A 20,956-nucleotide genomic window follows, 5' to 3' on the forward strand; every position below is an offset into this window, starting at 1 on the left:
TGCCAAGTTATACTTTATGCCTTATGCATTATTCACGACTCAATCATGTGGTTAGAGCCAGTTAGAGAGTAGCAAAGTGTAAAAACTGTTGAGTTTTTTTGTTTTTTTTTGCATGCTTGCATTTGGTGCGTGGCCATCGGAGGCTGCTTGGTTGTTGCCCTGTCAGATTTAAAGTCACTCGACACTTGATCTCGCCTCAGGCAGCGAAAGCAAACTAAATATGCATCAACTGAAAAGTTAATGTGCAACTAAGACCTTTCGCCCTGAAATGTGCATCAACGAACTGCTTAAATTTTTTTTTTAAAAAGTCTGTGTGTAGAAGCTGCTCTTTATGGAGCTCTGGAGGTTAGAGTCTGCTGGGGCAGCTCTCGAAGTTGAATTGTATAAATAGTGTCAGGGGCTAGCTTGGTTGAATACTTTGTTTTGTTGGTTGCCAGATTTAATAAAAATTCCTTATTATGGTCAATGTGCTAGCTAAGCATTAGCATCTACAATTACTAAATGTAGACAACAAGAATGCACTCAAAGCCTCCGTTTATAGTTTATACAACTTGCAACTACAAAGAAGAGTTTGGAAACTCCAGGTGCAAAGACGTTAACATCTGATTTATTTACTGGAGTAGGGAACACAGCTTTATTGTGTTGGAATCTTGGGTATGGTAATGTCTTTTTCAGGAAGTAGTCAGACCCAAAGGTCTCAGGTCTTGATTTTGGTGTTGTCCATGCATTCCAGATAATGGACACTTCGTCGAGCATAATCAAGTTCATGCCAGGTTCAAGGCATCATTCAGACACAAAGAGTCCTAACTAAAATCTCTGATGGCACACGGGACATAGTATGAACTTTCACGGAGAAGAACCGTTTCACAGCTTCCTGGTAAAATCTCAAATCTTCACACATATCCTTATCCACAGTTACACCCCTTCACTGTCTCTCGTCCTCGAACACTTTGCCTCACTGTGTGAGCTTGCCAGGTGCCTGTACACACAAACCCTCCATCCCAATCTGCCCGAGAGGATAGAGTGAGGAGAAAACGTGAGGAGGCGAAAAACGGCTACTCACACTCGCCAAGTGTCTGCAGCTCCAGGGGAGCGCTGTACGCTCCGTAGTCGATAGGCGGCGGAGAAGAGGGGGAGGACAAAGAGGAGGAAGAAGAAGTAGAGGAGGACGAGGCGGAGGCGGAGGAGGATGAGAGAGGGGAGGAGGACAGGGGCGAGGAAGGCGCCGGCGTGGAGAAAGGGCGGATGAGAAAGACATATGTGGTGCCAGGTTTGAGGTTGTTGACGCTGATGCGCGTTGCGGCGGTCTTCACAGTAGAATAACTCTGATCCTTTTGTTCCTGCAGAGACAGAAAGTAAAAAAAAAAAAGAAGAAAAAAAAAAAAAAAAGTGAGAGTGAGGAAGCAAAGAAAGACAAACAGGAGGAGGAAAGACAGGGAGCGAGACGAGTAGGTGGAATCCATTTGTGAGATGTTCATTTCCAAAGGCACAGTTTGTTAGCGCTCGAGGGAGGAGTGCGAGACGTTTTTGGTAACCAAATCAAGAGCTTTTGGTTTTCTATTTATTGATTCAGTGGAACAGTTTTTCAAAAGAATCACAGAAAGTTTTGAAGACAGATTGCCAGGACAACCTGAGGAGTTTGACTTCTTCAACCTTCTGTCACAAAGAAGTTTCAGTCTGTGCTTCGCAAATCAACCCTGACAGGAATAAAAGCACAAGTCGATTCATTAGAGAGGAAAATAAACCAAAGAGATTCCTTATCTGTTTTTCCCTCTCTGAGTGTGACTCACAACTTACACAATAAAGGGAAGGGAGAAAATGACACATTAAAACCATCGCTCCATTTGTTGCCTCATATGTTTGTTTTTTCAGCACGATATGATTGGGGATAAACGAACAGTCATCCTTGTGTGTTTGCATGTTGATAAAGATCACTCACACTGAGGCTTTAGTTGAACTGATCTACTCATCGGATCAATCTGACATACATGCAGAGGAAACATCCCACCAGCATGGCAAAGCAAACAGAAGGGAGTCTTTGATTACACATTAGGTCGTGAGGATTTTTTTGAGCTGCGCGCACAATCATTATTGCGTTCTTAATAATAGGTCCAAAAATGGCACAGCAAGATGAGGAAGTATAGAGAGCAGAGTTGGAAGTGTGATTTAATAAAGTAGGTGATGAATGAAAGGGTTCAATCGGGAAGGAAGGAGGCCAATACAGAGAAAATAAAACTGAGTTCTAATAAAATACGTGTGGGAGAAAAACAACAACAGAGTCAGAGATGACGCATTGTAATAACCAGTTATGAATAAGCACTGATTTAGTCATTACTGTCGTCAACAATGTGCTGTTTCTTTGTGTACCAGAAGAAGAAAAAAAAAGCCTTGATAGTGTTAAAAGACGATTTGAACCTTCCAAGAGAAGTGTGTTAGTTAGTGCTTGTTTTTATTTTGTTCATCATGATGTCATTTCTTGGACGATCTTCAAATGACTCACAGCCCCAAGAACTCTCCAAACTAAGCTGAAGGGTTATGTAAGAGTAAAAACTGTGATGACAAATCAAAACATTGAAATGTATTCAATGAACAGAGAAAAATACAAACATCAGACATGGTTTTTGAACAGAGTTCTTAGTGTTTTAAAAAAAAAAAAAAAAAATACTTCATACAGGTGCAGCGGTTAGAGCTGCCGCCTCACAGCATTCTCACCATGCATGATCAGGTTTTCTATGGGTTTCTCTGCTTCCTCTCACAGGCCAAAGACATGCTCATTAGATTAAGGGGGGACTATATGTTTCCGGCAAGAGTTATTGTGGTTGTTTGTCTGTGTGTGACAGCTGTGGGTAACCTCGTGCTCTTGCCCAATGACAGCTTTGATTGGCCCCAACCCACCAACGACCCGAATGGTACAAGCTGGATGGATGGATGGATGGATGGATGGATGATAGATGATGGATAGATGGATGGATGGATGGATGGATAGATGGATGGATGGATGATAGATGATGGATAGATGGATGGATGGATGGATGGATAGATGGATGGATGGATGGGTGGATGCAAGGATGGATGATAGATGGATGGATGATGGATGGATGAATGGATGGATGATAGATGGATGATAGATGGATGGATGGATGGATGGATGGATGGATGGATGGATGATAGATGGATGATAGATGGATGGATGGATGGATGGATGGATGGATGGATGGATGATAGATGGATGATAGATGGATGGATGGATGGATGGATGATAGATGGATGGATGGATGAATGGATGGATGCAGGAACAAACGAGGCTATTCTCTCAAAGATCAGACAAACCAGTCACATAAAAATGTCCTACAGACATGTTAGGGTTTGTGATGTTCTTTTTCAACACGCCTAACATGATAAAATGATGTCAACATTTTTACATGATTCCACCAAAAATGTCTTCGCGTTTAGATTTAAAAACAACGATAACTGAAGATCTTTATTTGGATTGTTTAGAATAAAAGACTTGCAGCCGTTCACAGAACCTGTTATTATTCAACCGTCTCTCATGAACAGACTCACAGAAAAACGATTATACCTTTATTCAGTTTTCTCTTCTCTCCTCTTTTCTTAATCTATCCATTTTAATCTGCTTTGGCAATAATGCCTTTATTACGTTCATGCCAATAGAGAATATTGAATTCATGAGTAATTTCATAAATACCTTGAGGTATTACCTTGTTTCAAAAGAAAGAAAAAGGCGTTACATCGAGTAAGCTCCACCATATTTTCTCTGACTTTAATAGTCTCTCTGCTGCAGTATAGTGGAATTGCATTTTCATTTCATGGCCCGTCAACAAATTCCCTGTCTCACTCTCATGGCTTCCCCATCTATCCCTATCTCGCTTTCCATTTATCTGCTTCCCTCATCCAGATTTTCTCCTCATAAAGCACCTTCATTTATTCATTTCTATCACCCCGCTCTTACAAGCATCTTTCCTTCGACTCATCTTCTTCTCATATGTCCCTAATACCCTCTGTAACCTTTTCTTTCAATCATGTATCACACAGGGGTCTCATTCCCTCAAAATGTCTCACTTTGTTTACCTCATTCCTACCCTATTTTTTTTTTCTTCCTGAAGACGTAGGAGTGGATCAGTGAGCAGCAGGTCTTTATTAAATATGGCGTAGCATAGAGAAGATGTAGAGGTGTGAAAGTGGGTGAGAGCGTGACACAGTCATACACACACACGCACACACACAAAAAAAAAAAAAGCCGCCTGGCGTCGTCAGAAAACGCATCGACTGAAATTGGCAGAGAGGCGTGAGCGTGACAGCTGTGGTTTACGTGCGTGACAGATTTGCTGTGAGAACTATGACCGCTGATGGGGCGGCCACAATCTGACTAAGTGCTGTGTTAAATGGGCGTGATGGGGCCAATGAAATTACAGTGTGTTTTTAGCAGAATTTGACTCCACATGTGATATGGAGTCGGGTTAATAGGACTTTGAATTGCACGAAAACATCTCATTTCCAATCAATGTCTTGATTCTTCTCAAGTGGTGGGTGAGGATCCAAAGTGGGTCGCCGAGCTCGTTTTCATCCGGTTTGAAATGTGCACCAAGGAAAACAAATGGTAACAAAAACTCAATGAAGCGTTTTCTTTGAAAACACGCTTTCTTTGCTTCTGTTTCTGTGTTCTGTCACTTTTTGTCTGTCACAGGTCCAAACTGCTCGGTTTTTCATGAAATAAGCATGAGTGGTTAAAATATGTCAACGTAGCTGTCTCCATACATGGGGCGTGAACTAACCACTCTGTACCGATGCCTTAATCACATTTTGCGTTTCTTTAAAGGCCTCACAGTGTCTAGATGTTTTTGGGAACATGGCTGTATAATCATACCAAAGGTGCAAAATCCACTACGCTTCACATTTACTCGTTGAATGAATTGGTCTTCTTCCATTTCCTGGATTCTTACACATTAACTTCCAGAAGTAATTTTCCTTCTGCTTAAAAGTCAACTGGAGAAAAACTTGTGATAAACACAGAAGACAGAAAAAGAAACACACGAGCTCAAGCCAAAGATTTTGGAGAGATTATGATGTAACAGTGGATTTACCTTCTCGTAGTATTTGACCTCGTATTCGGTGCGGCTGCTGTTCGGGTAGGACGGCTCCCTCCACACCAAGGTTATGCTCTTCTGCTCGATCTTCTCCGCTCGCAGCTCGCTGATCAGAGAGGGAGCTGCACAGAGAAGAGAGAGGAGGAGGAGGGGTGAGTTGAGGGACTGCAGTCTCATTCAATATAAATACAACATGGAGATCACAGACATCAGAAACAGTCTTTACTCTGCTGCATTTCCAGTTTTTTACTCAAAACTCGACTGTGCAGGCAGAGGTCACGGGGGGGAGGGGCAACTGAGAACTCTTGTAGAAGGAGAAAGCTGTCAGTGTTGCAGGAAACTGTATGTATAATGTAAACCCTGCTGTATCATGTGAATGTGAGAGGAGACGGAGAGAGAGAGAGAGAGAGAGAGAGGACAGGTAGGAGAGAGGGGACAGATTAATTATTGAAGCAGACAGCTTCATCGCACTCTGTGAATGGACAAACACTGCTTAGGTTTCTTTGTGCGAGTGTCTGAGTGTGTGTGTGTGTGTCTGGGTCGGTACATTGAGACTGACAATAGATCAATACTGATATGGATTGACTGACAAGTCCGCAACGACACAAGGCTAACAGATGGAGACGCTCCCGATCTGAACTCGCCGAGTCTCTCAATTAAAACTGACCTCAGAACTTTTTCTGACTCCATCTTGGAAGAGCGGCGGATGAAATTCAACCTGACGGATATTTCATCTCTCATTGATCACATCGGGCAACAAAACAGAAGATTAATTATCCGCACAAAGCTGTCCAAAATACGATGCCCAGGCGAAAGCAAAGCAATCCCATTAAAGAGCAGTTCTTTGTTTGTCTGTCAACAAAAGACAGGCAGCACATTGTATGATAATCAGCCAGCACCACCCACCGTTGCTTAAGTTATAATTACGTTGTGTATAATGAAGTAGCAAAGAGGACTGTCAATCACAGGTACTTAGAAAAATAAACGGGCGCAGTTAGAAGAGTGAAGGGGCTTTTATGTTTGGGTGGAGCCGTGTCATTAACGCCATCAAGGTACGGATTTGTAATGGAGCTGTAAAGTGTTGATGTATGGCTTTTTTTTTTTTGTACTACACGATCATTATTCGGATTTTCTTATGTATCTAACAGTCTTTAAATACTTCTACATCCAAATAAAGTGATCATCAGCATTTTCTCAGATATTTCTTCCAGTTTCTTTCTGTCCGTGCTTCAAGATCAGGTTATTAGATACAGTAGACTGACGGAGTTCCTGCACACTTCAGATCCAATTTAAAACCTTGTAAGGATCCTTGGGAACCCTACAGGAGTATATTTGTTCTGATATTTTGACTCTAGTACCATAACAGTGTGACTGAACTGAAGTGGAGGCGGGAACCACACGGAGGTAAAGGGCCAAAGAGTGAGAGATCAACAGTTTATATCAGTGCTACATGTAGTTCAACATATTGACATCATCAAAAGCGAAGAAGAACAAACTGGCGAGAAAGGAAACGTGATGAAGTAGTTTCAATACATACACAGAGATCTCCCGGCTGTGCAGTCTTTGGTTGTGTAGTGGTTCTAATATATAACACCGTTGTCCTGCTGGCAACAGTGAATTTGTCTGAATACGTCCTGCTGCGTTTACACAGCTGCTACCATTCACACAATCATGTAAAGAGGGTGCTGCCGAAAAAAGGAAAGAAAAAAGTCCATATTCGCAGTGAATAATTTGGCTGTGTGAATTCGCACGTCTCAGATGAAGATTTCAGGAAAGTTTCAGGAGCTTATAGTGCCTGTGGGAAAGCACACAAACAGACAGCCAGCACAGAGATACACTGTGTAGCCATCCAAATATGGACATTTCCTGTTTTCAAACACACCAGGATGGCAACCCCCGGTTCAAACTATTCCAAAAAAAAATCAATGGGTGACATTAGGGGAGATTCTTTGTTTTTTACAGTGCATCGTCGGCCATCTTTTCTCATTCTACCTGTAAACCCTTCAATCAGCTGACTTCCTCTTTCCGACCTTTAACCACCATTCATCTTCCTTACTGGCTGAGAACAGTAATGAATACGAGCTGCCTGTCACTCAAGTAGCACATGAGCCAAACTATGACAGCACACAAAGCACTCCACACATACACACAAACAAACAAACAAAGACTCAGAGCGGCTCCTTCACTGCTCCTCTCACACAGCAGGATATTACAGTGATTTTAGGCAGCAGATCAAAGACACACTCAATGCATCCGTCTCTATCTCTCTTTCTCTGTCCTTCTATGTTTTTTGATGTCTCTATAGATACAGGTATTTTCCATTCTTCATGGTGACTTCTGCAACAGCATAGATGCAGGTTGGGTGTGTTTCTGTATTTCTGTGTGCCTCCATGAGCGCTGATTTTATGCCTGCCAAAACAAGAAGAGAATAACAGGCAGCATAATGAACCTGCATATGTGTGTGTGTGTGTGTGTGTGTGTGTGTGTGTGTGTGTGTGTGTGTGTGTGTTCCTGGAAAGTAAGAATGTGGCTGACAGATTTTCTTTTTAATAAATACAACTAATTTGCAAACTCACATTTCAAAGAGGGGGGATCTAGTCAACATTCAACACGACTTTTTTTTCAGTGACAGTCTGTTTGTCAACTATCTGAAAAACTGAAATACAAAAATGATAATGATGATTTTTTTTTTTTTTACAACACTTTCAAATATTAAAGAGAAAAAACAACAACATTGTTCACTTGTGATTGAAAGCATTTAGCTTCAAGCTTAAACTTAACTCTAAAGGATTATCCCATGTAAATTGAATGTAGCCTAAAGGATACATATCTAGGATTTTAAATGTTTGGTCAGAGTAGCTTCAGGCTGTAAACAAAGAAAACGGCTAATGCACAGAGTTGGAAATAAAGACGAACAGATAAATGTTTCCTATAAATGACTCTGTGAAGGCATTCATTAGAAACTTTAGAAGACACAAACTGCAGCCAGGATCATGAGAAAGTAAAGCAATTACTCCCACAGCATTAAATAAATTAAGAAGGAGAAAAAAAAACAGCAAACACAGTTGATAAAATGATGGTTCTGAACAAAAGGAACACAATCTATTTCTATTTGTCTTTCAAACAGAAAGAGAAACGAAGTCTCGCACACCAGACCAGGAACACAGTGTCAACCTGCTCCTCCATCTCCTCCTGCAGCTATACGCTCCTTCCTGGTGTTCTGAATTATGCATCAGAGTACTGAGTGCCTCCAGACTCCACATCACACAGCTCAGTCTGACACATAAAACACAGGTGTGCACAATGTCTCGATGAATACACAATCACACAGAAGCTCCAGAAGGTTTACAAAAAAAAAACAAAAAAAAGAAGAAGTTATACAAAGGTTAAGCTGTCTTTCCACCTCTGCAGCTGAAATGAAGAGGGCTATAACTTGTGTGGCAGACAAACAGGCAAAGTGCAAACTGTCTGAACTCAACAAATACTGACCGTACTGCTGAAGAGGATATCATTATAATTGAATGGTGTTGTAAAATTACAGCGTCGTCCCTCTCTGACCTATCACACTTCTATACAGCTAAGACTCTGAAGAGGGCCCAGTCACCCTTTCTCCAAGGAGATCAAGTTGGCTGCTCCGTCCGGCTGCAGACTCGGCCAGCCAGCATGCAGGACAAAGAGACTCAGGCATTCATTTTGTCCCTGCTGCCAGTGGCTTTTTAAACGACTAACTGAGCTAGGGTTTTTTTTTTTTTATTCTGTGTCCTTATGGTGGATGTTGGCTGGGTTTTTGTATGTTTTTAAAGCTGAAATGCCGGACATAATTCCCTCTCATGGAAATAATAAAGAGAATCTTCCACCTTGAATCTGAAATGAGTACATTAACGGTTTGAACTTGGATTTTCAAGTGGAAGGGGATATTTCCCAAGGCCTGCAACTTATTCCCACAATATACTGATCTCACACTAGCTAATAAGTTGTGTGTGTAAAAATAAAATAAACCACCCTTTGGGACTTCAAGGGGGTTTGCAACCTTAACCCCATCCATGGAGCCTGGGTTACTATGGGGGTTAAACAGTTGTATAGATATACCACAATACTAAACTGTAGGCTACATGCTATAAGCCCCAACAGAAAATACTGTGCGTCTATGATTCAACGCAAACAACAAAGGGCCCAAGCAATGTGCACGGCAGAAAATGGTGGGTTGTGTTGGGTTTGGCGCCGTTTATGAAGGAGGAGGAAAACAAAGCAGACTGCCATCTGAAATGTCCTCAGAGACTCACACACGTACACAGACACAAGAACACAATGATTTTCACAAGTAATAGAGAAGAGGGGATGGCCAATATAGCTCTCAGCTCTGCCGCTGAAGTACGCGGCAGACGTTTCCAGAGCCTCATCACACAGCAGAGTCACTGACAGACACTCGTCAGCAAGATATAAGACTTCTGATAAGATCCAGAATGAAAGCTTTTCTGTACACATACCAATCACTCACACAGATAATGGTCTATAGACTTCAAAGAGACACCATGATGAGAGCCACAAAGTGAAGTATAATAGAGGGAGTTTGGTGCTGCACACAGCTGCTCCTCTCCATGATTAAACTGACATACAGTACAGGCTGTGAGTATACAAACCAGAGCCCGGTCTCATCGATTCTCCCTCTGTTTTTAAGGTCTCTTTATAGAAGTATGCAACATTATTGTACTTTTTTTTTAATTGTATTTCTGTATTTCACTGTATTTCAACCAAGCAGCAACCTCCAGTCTTGAAAAGTGGAAATGCAAAATCCTGCAGTACCTCAAGTGTCCACTTAGAGGCTGGCTCCTGAACCCGCTGACGTCACTCATGCTCCGCCCATTAATATCTACTATATTTGATCATTTCAATACCGTATTCAGTTATTATCGTTTAATGACCAGAACATCTTTTAGTTTAGGCTGTACAGACTTTAAATATTACAAAACGTTTCATGAATCCAACAAAAAAATGGAAGATAAAATGATCATATATATATATCGCAACGCACCGTAACATATGGTATCAGAATGTAACATAACTTAACGTAAAATAATGTGTACTAAATGAAACATAACATGGAAAATGACGTGCTTGAAGGCATGCTTCTTCGCTAACCACGAAGATTGTTCAGTTCGAAGTCAGACTTGGTTCTTTCTGCCCAATCAGGCACACACTGGGGGTCATGTGGCAGCTGTATGCTCAGCTCTCCACGCCAGGTAGATCTATGAGAAGACTTTGGTCGAAAATGGCAGCCATGGCTGTAGGCTGTAGCATTTATGTGCACTGAGGCAGCTGAGGTACAACTGGCATCTCTGTCGTTATCAAAGGAGACAGGCAGAGGAGCTGATCTCCCCAGAGGCCAAGGTAAGAGCACGGCTGAACATTTTGGACTTTTTTTTTTTTTTTTTTGTTACCCTCTTTTTACTTCCTCACTTCTACAGGCCCCTCTTCTCACCGCCTTCCTATCTCCATCTCCTCTTTGTTCTCGGGGGAATCAATCGTTCCCAGCGGGCCTGTTTGTGCCTCCACTGAGATGACATCCATCTCGTCAGGAGGGGGTTTCATTCTTCTATCTCTCAAAAACCTCTCCCATTTGCAACTTCACACGCTCCCATGTGGCTACACGCATATTAAAGAGTGATAGTGTTTGTAATAAAGAGAGGAGATAGCTACAAGTCTTAGGTTGGGAAGATGAGAGAGCTGTATCTGTCAGGCATGTTCCGGTTTAAAAGGGTTAATAAGGAAAAAGATTGAGTTCCCATGCGGTCGCAGCACCACTGGCTTCTTCCTGAGGGTTAAACGGATGGCGTGACGATTTATGTGACTGACAACAGGGGAGTGGGAACATTATGTTTCTTTTGGTGCTGCTGTCCCCTGGGCTTATTATACACCTACCGCCACAAGCGTTCGTGTCGGGGGTCCAAATCCCAGTGGAGTGTGGCTTTGTGTGCATATATTTCTTAAATTAAATGATCAAAGTTTCCCACAGAGAAGTAGCTGTTTGAGTTGTTCAAGTTGTTCATGTTCATGTATAAACACTCACTTTATTTGTACCAAAGTTGGTTTTTCATGAGCTTAGCATTTAAAGTATTTAAAAGAAATTGAAATGTTGCATTTCTTGTGGTTCTTTCCCAAACTCGATCAAATTTGGACATTCAAACATCCTGTTGACAGACGCTAATCTCAGGCCAGAATTCAGCTAACTTTCAGGGTAAGTTACCTTTCCACAAGAACTATCCTGGGATATACCAGAGACTTAATAAAGTCATTGAGGGTTTTATTCCTTTAAAAGTTAAAGAAGCAATATGCAGATTCCACTGCCAGGGGGCTCTAAAATAATACAACAATCACAAAAGATAACAATGAGGCTAGCATGAGGGGAACCACGGGAGTTCTCTCTGCTATTAAATATCTGAGCTAATGTAAGGGGGTATAAAGGCCAATATTAACATTTATGATTGGTTGAGTACTCTCAGCATTAAAGAAAAAATTTTAGCATAGCAAAAAAAAACCCAAACACAATACTTATTCTTTGGCTAATTTACATGATTTCCTGTTTCCCTTGTTTATGTAACGAGTGCCACCGTGGGAGTCATGATGTTGTGTTGTGGTGCCTTAAACCAGCACAGAGATCTATTTAAAGCTATACTTCATATATAATTGCGATATTTGGGAACAGTGAAAATACGAGTCAGGAAGGATATTCTTATCATGGATGTTCCTACAGGTGACGAATCTTACAGTCAGTTACATCCATTTTACAGAATACTACCTTTTTTGCACCGAACCTCCAAATAACGAAAAACAAAGCACACTGCTAGAAAAAGAGTTGTGTTAGAAATCATTTTCATCAAAGGATTTCAAAAAAAGAAATTCAAACAAATGCTGATGTTTTTTCATTCAGAGAGGGATGATGTATGGAAGACACCTGGACAGGGCTCATTTCCATCTAAACTGCGAGATTATATGCTGCAGTTGCTTGATCCTCCAAGGTGTTCCAGCATGTGTGTGAGTGTGTTTGACGTGTAGGAGAGCCTCAGTGATGGATTGATTAAATGTGTCAGTCAGTCAGTAGGTGGGTTGGCGAGACAAACAACAGGACTGAACAGTGAGCGAACGAGCAGACAGGACAAAGAGTCTCTCGCTGTGCGATATATTTGAAATAGCCTGATCAACAGAATCCAGCTGTGAAAAAACACCAGGGCCAAGTTCAGCCTAAAATAAAAACTAATGAAAATAAAAATAGTGAAACATTTCTACATAACCAAGGAATGACAATAAACTGGGCTTTATCATCTTTGTGTGGTAAGTTAAGAGCATTATATCGAGAAAAAGAAAACAAAAACCTTTTGCTTTTTTTAAAACTTTTTGGCTAAAGCTTTAAAGGGCTTACAAATCTGGCAAATCTGGCAACCCACACTACCACCAGGGGAGCGAGACAAGGAGCCGACTTACTTAAACTGCTCTTGACAGCTGCACACTGACTGACTCTGAACACTCTTCAGGCCCAGTGTGCTGCAGCCTGAAGGCAGAGACATGGTCTGATCAGGACACGTCCGTCAAGCCAGGCAACGTCTGCCCCGAGCCTCAAACAAATAAAAACACAGAACACATCCATATGCACAAAAACACACACACACACACACCCACATGCACGTAGAGTGAAGCTGACCCAAGCCTGCTGCAGGTGATTGGATCAGAAGGCGAGGAAAGCACTATCTGCTCTGACAGGCCTGGAAGTAAAGCAACATGCATGCAGACACATTCACCTCAGTATATTCTGCATTATTTAAAGACAGTGCACACATCATCAAGTCAAGTGCATTATATTTAAAAAAAAAAGAAAAAAAAGGAGGTGATCAAGCATATGGATTGCACTCTGGATTTAAAGAATGAATTGCTCGAGGAAGAATTGAGAACTTGAATTTAAAGGGAGTGGACTGATGGCAGAGGCTGCGATGTAAATAGTCCATCAGGAGTAACTCATCCCACTCATTCACATTCACACGCCGCTGACGAAGCAGAAGGAGAAACATGGGGATACATCGTACATCTATTGAACCCGCAACCTTTCGGTTCACAGAAGTCGAACTCTACCCACTGAGCCACAGATGCCCTGCAGTGATCCAGGACCCCATCGGATTTGTTCTCTGCTGCACCACTGGTTACTCATCCTCGGCAATATTTCTAATCCAACAGTTTTCACGAGTTAAAAAAAAAAAGAAGTCTCACATGGAATTTCATGTATAGAGCATCAAATGATTTCATTTTGTAGTAGGGTTCATTTAATCAAAGGGCTTGAATGCTCCCTACGTGTTGGAGGATGTGAAGAGGAAAGCAGAGGGAGAAGTCAAAACTCGGATGGAAATTGTGTGAAACAAAACAGTCCTATGACAAATATATATCTTATCAAAACACCAAATACTGTAAAAGGCACCCGGACTGACAAAGAGCTGTAAACATGTCTGCATTGTTGGTCTGATGAGCTGAACTGTCTGTCAGCCACCCACTGTGATATCAGAGTAAGCTGTCATTCAGAGAGACAAGCTGCATCCCTGCACAACTTTCTCTCTCAGCACGACGCCGCCAACCTCTGCTCCCCTCCAGCAACGAAAACCAACAAAAAAAAAACAAAAAAACAAAAAACAAAGCTGGCAAGCACGGATCCCTCTCGACAGCAGAGGCATGGTAAAGACCTCTCAAGGAATCAGGTGGGAATGAGAGGGGGATGAAAGTTTGAACTGTTCTTTCTCGCCTCTGAGAGTTTGTGTTCTCACCTGTTTCTCTCTCCCTCCTCAGAGTATTTTAGGCAAAAAAAAGTGCATCAAAGACAGCCCTCCAGCTTTGTATAATACTCTGATTATGGAGAATAACGTTTTCCATCCAAGCTTTGTTTTTGTTCCCGTAATTGAACACAACAATTCCCCCCGAACGACAACAAAAAAATAGCCTGTAAAAATCCACATACAGAGTTTACACACTGGAATAAGACCCTCAGAGTGCCTCTTCATAGACTCCAATTATAAGCCAAGAGGTAGGCAATTAAAATTCCCATCACAGGGTGAAAGAGAGTCTAAAGTGGCTGGGCTATAGTCCTGAAAAGTAGCTTGATGACTCTATTCATTTGGTGCCTGCTGAAGCCTCACCTTCCCATCACTTCTAATTAAGGAGGCAAAAAAGGAGGGGGGGTTTGACAGTGTGTGTGTGTTGGTTGGAGGGGGCGGGGGGTGACAATACAGGGGGGAGACAACTGGAAAGTAAATGACACAAAGAAGAAGCAGAGGAGGAGAAGGTACGGAAAGAGAAAAGGAGATATGAGCTGAGAGTTTTGGGGGTTTCTGTCAGGATGCAGTGAAAGTGCGACGCCGACTTAATTCATGCTCCACTTATAAATATTCAAACAGTCAAACAGAGGTGTGTGCACAGGAACAGGAGTTCTTAAAACAAGCTGAGAGTCAGTGAAGAGTGCAACTCTGTCAGGAAGTTAAATTGTCTGCTTATCATCTTTCCCATCGTCTCTTAAAACATCCATTACTCACTTTGCATCCATTTAGTGCGGGCGTATCTCCTCTCTAAAAATCTCTGTTTCCATTGTGCAAAGTCGATATGTCCCATGTGATCATGTGTGTTTTGGCACATGTTACATTTGTTGATGGTGTCCTTTTTAAAAAAAATTAAAGCAGGCCTCTTTAAGTCAAGTCAAGTTTTATTTATTGTTATTTCAACCTAAAACAAATGCAAAGAGTTAAATGTTGTTTTTCTGGGACTGTGATGCTACATTACATTACAGCTAATATGTGAGACATGAGAGGTCATAACACGAAGGACAAATGTAGTCATAACAGAGTGTTTTCAAACTGTGCTTAAGGTTCTTTTTTTTTTTTTTTTAACAAAAGTAAACAATATAAAAACTTCTCCCAACATTGATCCCGGGATTCTGCTGCATTCTGCTTCCTTTGACTTTAATCAGTGCAGGAAGCAGAAGGCGGGACAATGTGCTTCTCTTAACTTTACTGTTCCACCCTCCTGTATTTTTACACAATATTTCCTCTGCTGCTCGGCTCACATTTCCTCGCTGTCTTGTCTGCGTCTCTTCATGTTCCTCCACGATTTATCTCTAGACCTCATCTGCTGACTTTTATCCACCTCCAACAACATGCAAATGTTCTCCTTATGCAGATACTTTTTTTAAAAAAAACCACACTCGCACGACATGGAAACGTTTCTACTGTATGCAAACTTTTTTTCCACTTTGTTTTGCTCTTCAGCCTGCACCTCCTCCTCCCCTTGCACTCGGAAGACATCCTGCTCACAATGCTACATCCCCTCCACTTCTGTATTCATTCCTCTACCCTTTCCCTCTACCCTCTCCACCTTTTATGCGTCCATCTTTCTGGCCCGTGCAACTCTGCGGGAACCAACCATCTAAAGCCCCGCCAGTAATCCTCTCAGGATATTGAAATGCCAATCCTTCCTCCTCCCTGACCCTCCACCTCCACCCCATCTTTACATCCCTCCCTTCCTTTCTGCCTCAGCTAAAGTGCTTTGGATGTACCACTGGGGGAGGAAGACATTCACCCCGAGTGTGTTTTGGAGACATGCACACACGACAAATAAATACACGGAACCACGCGAAGGCAAGATGTCATTATCCTTTCTTGCACACACAAATCAAGCATGAAGTAATGCACCGAGCGTATAGCATACCAGCATGGTTAAGTGCACACGCCAAAATATGCACACACACATAAATATATATGCATCCTTAATCCACAGCTGGATAAGGGGCCCCATGAGCCCAGGGCAAAACTGATCCCCCCCATTTACCGAGCCCATGCCCCATCTCCTCACGCAACTCACATTACTATTCCCCCTCTCTCTTTCTGTCTTTTTATCCATCCTTCCATCCTTGACACACCATGCAGAACTCCCCCCCCTTTCCCCCCTCGCGGCCTGGTGAATTCTGATAAAAACCCAAATCTGTCTGGGAGAAATGGACTCCTCCACTGTACATGTGGAGGTTTGAGGGAATGCTCCTGAAATATTCCATTACATTTGGTTTTAATGGGGGGTTTTGGTGTCACTAGATTTAACACGCTGCTTCAGACTCACGAGGAAAGAAAATCTAAGTGCGTGCGTGGATTTAAATTGACCCCCCCTCCCCGCCACCACCACCCAGTGGGTGCATCTGTGTGGTTTTGGCCGTAATATAGCACCTTCCCTTTCACAACTAAGACCATGCCCTTAAATCCTCAGGCTTTCTCACCTCTCACCACCAGCTGCCAGCTAAACCACACCACCCACGGGTAACAGGCTTACAGTGCCCAGAACAACAAACGAAGATGGTGAAAGAGTTGTAGAGGAGGGACAAAGCAGAGAGATGTGGCGGAAACGGGCAGCACTGATTATGTCAGAAAGAGAAGATAGTGGAGAGAATGGTTGTGGATGGAGAAGGGCGAGGAGAGAGAGAAATTACCCGCTAAGAATAGGGAGTTTATGGGGAGAGCAGAAAAGGGATAAGGGGGGGGGGGGGGGGGGGGGGGGGGGGAAATGAGGGAGGAAATAGAGGGTAAAAAAAGAAGCTATCAGGACACGGAGAGGAGGAGGATCTAAAAAAAAAGAAAAGCCTATAACTAATAAAGAGATGAGGTGACAAGAGAGACGGGGGACGTGTGTGTGTGTGTGTGTGTGTGTGTGTGTGTGTGTGTGTGTGTGTTAGCTTTAGTCCAAATCCCTGCTGCAGATCTAATAAAGGTCAGTGAGTTTTGATGGTGAACAGTCTCAGTGTGGAGGTGAACACACGTGTACGGACAGAAGGTTGAGGTCTGTGCAGATGTGTGGATGTTTTTGGTGCCTGACCTGGCTGCAAATGAGTCATAACCATTTCCTGCCGCTCCTACATATGAGGTATACATCACTACACAATGCACAGAGCTTCAGTGCTTTATATAGTGGAGTGGAAACACACTGTTCAGCTGTTCAACAGGCAAAAAGTCCCAAAAAATAACTGTAAAAAAAAAAAAAAAAAAAGAAGGTTTGTCCGTCAATGACTGAACTAGTGAAAAATAAGCTGACCAAACTGCATCAGCCTGTTGCAAAACGGCCCATAGTCTGACGAGATGGTCCCTACAGTGATGGGTGTCTAAACTCAAGTTTTATCTAACTCCAGCTGTGATTGAGTTTTAAGTGGACATTATTTCCACCGGCCTTCTCCTAAGAGTAGCCTAACACGTCTGATATGGTTGAGCTGGCGTCGAATCCCATTTCAGCCCTCTAACACAAACCCAAGTGCACGCAGCGTTTAAACAGCTCTGCTCCTACTTGATCCAAAGTGAGATTGTCCATAGAGGAGGCCTGACAGCACCCGGCATTAGGCTTTAGTTGGTCAGCTGTTGATCTGAACCATGCTCTGCTGGCCATGTGAAGAAAGCGCGGGTCTTATAACAAAAGCTGACATGACTTTGGTGAAGCCAGGAGAGCTAAGCCAAGGCAGACAGAAAGTAATTTTACAGCACATTTCAAAATCAAATACCATTTTTAAAGTGCTGTCTCCCTGCCTCTTTTTTGATACCTCTCTCTCACACACACACACACACACACACACACACACACACACACACACACACACACACACACACACACACACACACACACACACACACACACACACACACACACACACACACACACACACACACACACACACACACACACACACACACACACACACACACACACACACACACACACACACACACACACACACACACACACACACAAACATGCACACACAAGCACACAGCATTAAACACCACACACCAAATGTCAGTCTAAATCCCTCCTGACACACAAAGTCATCTGAAACCCCAGCAAACACACTCCCTTAACCCCTTGTCCAATCCCTCTGGATGACACGGTTAGCGGGACAACTCACACCCTAATACCCCATAATAACCACAAATCAATGCCATGGCAACTGCTGACAAGACAGACAGTCAGGAAAGGGGAGATAAAAGGAAGAAAGGTTGAAAGAACTGAGGGGATGGGAAAAATAATCACATCAGGTTTTTCCTTTTCTAATGTAGTATTACCTAAGCTTTTTTTTTCTTTTTAGCAAGCAAGCTTAGGATAGCTCAGATGTAGCTTGTTAGCAGTGTTGGCTTCACAAACCAATTTTTAACTCATCTTAGATGAGCCAAGGATGAGTTCACTGACAGATCATATTCTTATGTCTTCAATCTAAAGAAAGCCAAGAGCTTTAAGACTGGTATGTTTTAGCATGTTAGCCACATAAGCATCAGCCAACATTGAGGTTTTCAAATGATGTTGGAGGTATGACTCTGCCTTGAATACACAAATGTAATTCACCTTCTTCCTAACCATCTTCAAAAAGAAAGGTGTTCTGTTTTCGCTTGCACACTGTAAGCTTTTTGTAAAAATCAATTCACCCTGTGAATTGAAAGATCAGGCCTTTGAGCAAAAACAAAACCGGGCACGAGAGCTAAAAGATCGAACTTGCATAAAGGTTTTGATAATATAAATCAATTAACCCCACTGTTTTTAGCCAACTGCCGGTGTCTTGTACCTGCGTGTCCAACAGAAAGCAGAAACTACATTTCTCTAAAGGATACAGAGTGTCTGTGGGAGACAGATTAATGATGCAAGCCACGCCCATAAAGCTTTCCTTTAGCCTTACACTTAACCCATGTGGTCCAGATGTTACACTTACGTAACATTTACAGTAGATCGACAGCACTGTGAGTCACACACATTCATTATAAATACTCCCAACACCGATCTACTTAAAGCCATCGTCCGTTTTACAACCAGAGGCACAATCTCAGCCATGAACCACACACAACATATTTGAAGAAAAGGACTAGTGCATGTTTTCATTAAAGTTGCTGTGTCCTAAAACTGAGGGTCATCTCTATCACCGTTTATCATTTATATAATCTCTGCTAAGTTTTGCTGCCATCTCAGCACTCTTATTCAACAAACAGCTCTCCATTCATTATGCAGCACATTTCTCTGTACTCATATTTAATTAGCAGCAAAAAAGACACTCTGCCATTCTAACTTTCTCTTCGTCTCTCCATCACCTGCTTCCCTGAGCAACACACTATAGCCTCTCTTCAACCTCTGTTATATTCATAACACAGCAGGAACGACAAGTACATATATGTACACATTTTTTGACATTTAAGCTTCAGCATATTTTTGAGCATTTCCTTTTTAACATGTTTTTTCCTTGATCTTCTTACACTCGAGCTCCTCCATGTAGTGTGACACTATAGTGCTGGCTGACAAGCCTAAAGTGTTTTCTGAAGCCTCCAGCTGGAGACTTCTACTGATTGAAATGAGCTCACCTCCACCGGCGAGACATCTTGCTCTGACCGCACTGTCAGGCACACTCTGAGTAAGTGGACAGTCTGTGTTGGTTTGAGTGTATATGGCTGCGTGGTAGTAAACTGGTTTAAAAAGATTACATCCTATAGGAATCACAGCCACAACCTTTTTACTCTAGCCAAAATTCAAACATTAACAATCAATAGAAACATTTCTAAACAACTTTCAACTTGACCTTTGACTCTTCTTATCAAACAAATCACTGCCAGTTACATTAAATAAGTTTACTATGAGTAATACCAATTGAAAAACACAGCAATTTATCTTTAGTTGGCATGTAGTGCTGTACAAATTGAACAAAGCTTTTAAGAGACTTCGGGGGATGCTGCTTTGTCTCATTTGAGAACATTTTGCCACGTCTCTTTTTTAAGAAATGCTGAGTGACCTCATTCTTGCTAAGATGTTTTTCATTTCCCGACAGTGCCAACTTGCACTGTAATTTAAAAAGTTTGAAGTACTTTTCTTTTTTCCAGCTGTACATTTGTGACATGGTTATTTAAAAAAAAAACAAAAAAAAAACAAAAACAAAACTCAAGCTGGGACTCACCAGGCAGGCTCGTTGACACATTGACCTGGGTGAAGAATCTCTTGTTGGGCAGCAGCTCTGACACTCCATTCAAGGCTTCAACGGTAAACGTGTAGTTTGTGTTGGGGAGAAGATTGACTAGAGTCACTGTTCTTTCTGTCAAGCCGACCTGCTGAGGAACAAAACCAACACTGGCCCCACACGGCTCGCACTGCCTCGCGACGCATCTGCGGCACCCCACACTGTAGGTCAGATCTGCTCTGCCCCCTGTGTCGGATGGTGCAGCCCACTCCAAGATCAGCGTGGACTGCTTGAGGGTGTAGACCAGGTCTCGAGGCGGGGAGGGTGGCCCTAGAGAGACAAGAGAAGTGAAAAAGTAAGAAATAACAAACAAGATTCAAGGTATTTTTGCTGCACAAAAAATCCCTCTCTTCTTAGTAAACCTCAAAAACATACCCTACTTTTGTTGATCTCATTTATTGGATTTCACACGTGAAATATGAAGTAATATGCTGACGATACCAGACTATAAATGTGAAGTTAGAAAAATGAAGCCCTCCTTGATACACAAAAGCAGTAACATGTTTAGCTCCAACATTGCTACCTGAATAACTTAAACAGAATATTCAAACCTCTTGTTGACGAAGTCTGAAATCTCCTCATGACTGATGGACTCATTTGTTATTACAGTTGGACTGCATGAGCTCAGTTTGCGCATGATGCTTTACAATGATCCTGTTTTATCCAGGATGTGGTGTGAACAAATGATTGTTTTGATGGAAGCCACCTTAAATGGGAGTAGGAAATAGAAAACATGATGCACCAGCACAAGTAGTATTATTATGCTTAGCGGTGGGAGTAAATTTACTGCCATGAGATGATACAGACTGAC

The 20,956-nt window shown here is 42.2% G+C and overlaps 1 protein-coding gene across 1 annotated transcript in view; it reads right to left on the reverse strand.

Moving 5' to 3' along the window:
- epha10 (EPH receptor A10) overlaps positions 1-20,956 on the reverse strand; it is a 149,508-nt gene that overhangs the window by 29,717 nt on the left and 98,835 nt on the right. Inside the window, exons 5-7 of the mRNA XM_079367751.1 lie at positions 20,086-20,415; positions 5,103-5,227; positions 1,064-1,340 (exon numbers count right to left, since the gene is read on the reverse strand). Of these exons, the coding sequence (XP_079223877.1) occupies positions 1,064-1,340; positions 5,103-5,227; positions 20,086-20,415 (732 nt within the window). The remainder of the gene's footprint in view (positions 1-1,063; positions 1,341-5,102; positions 5,228-20,085; positions 20,416-20,956) is intronic.

Source organism: Symphodus melops (assembly GCF_947650265.1).
Source record: "Symphodus melops genome assembly, chromosome: 18".
Classification (NCBI taxonomy): Eukaryota; Metazoa; Chordata; class Actinopteri; order Labriformes; family Labridae; genus Symphodus; species Symphodus melops.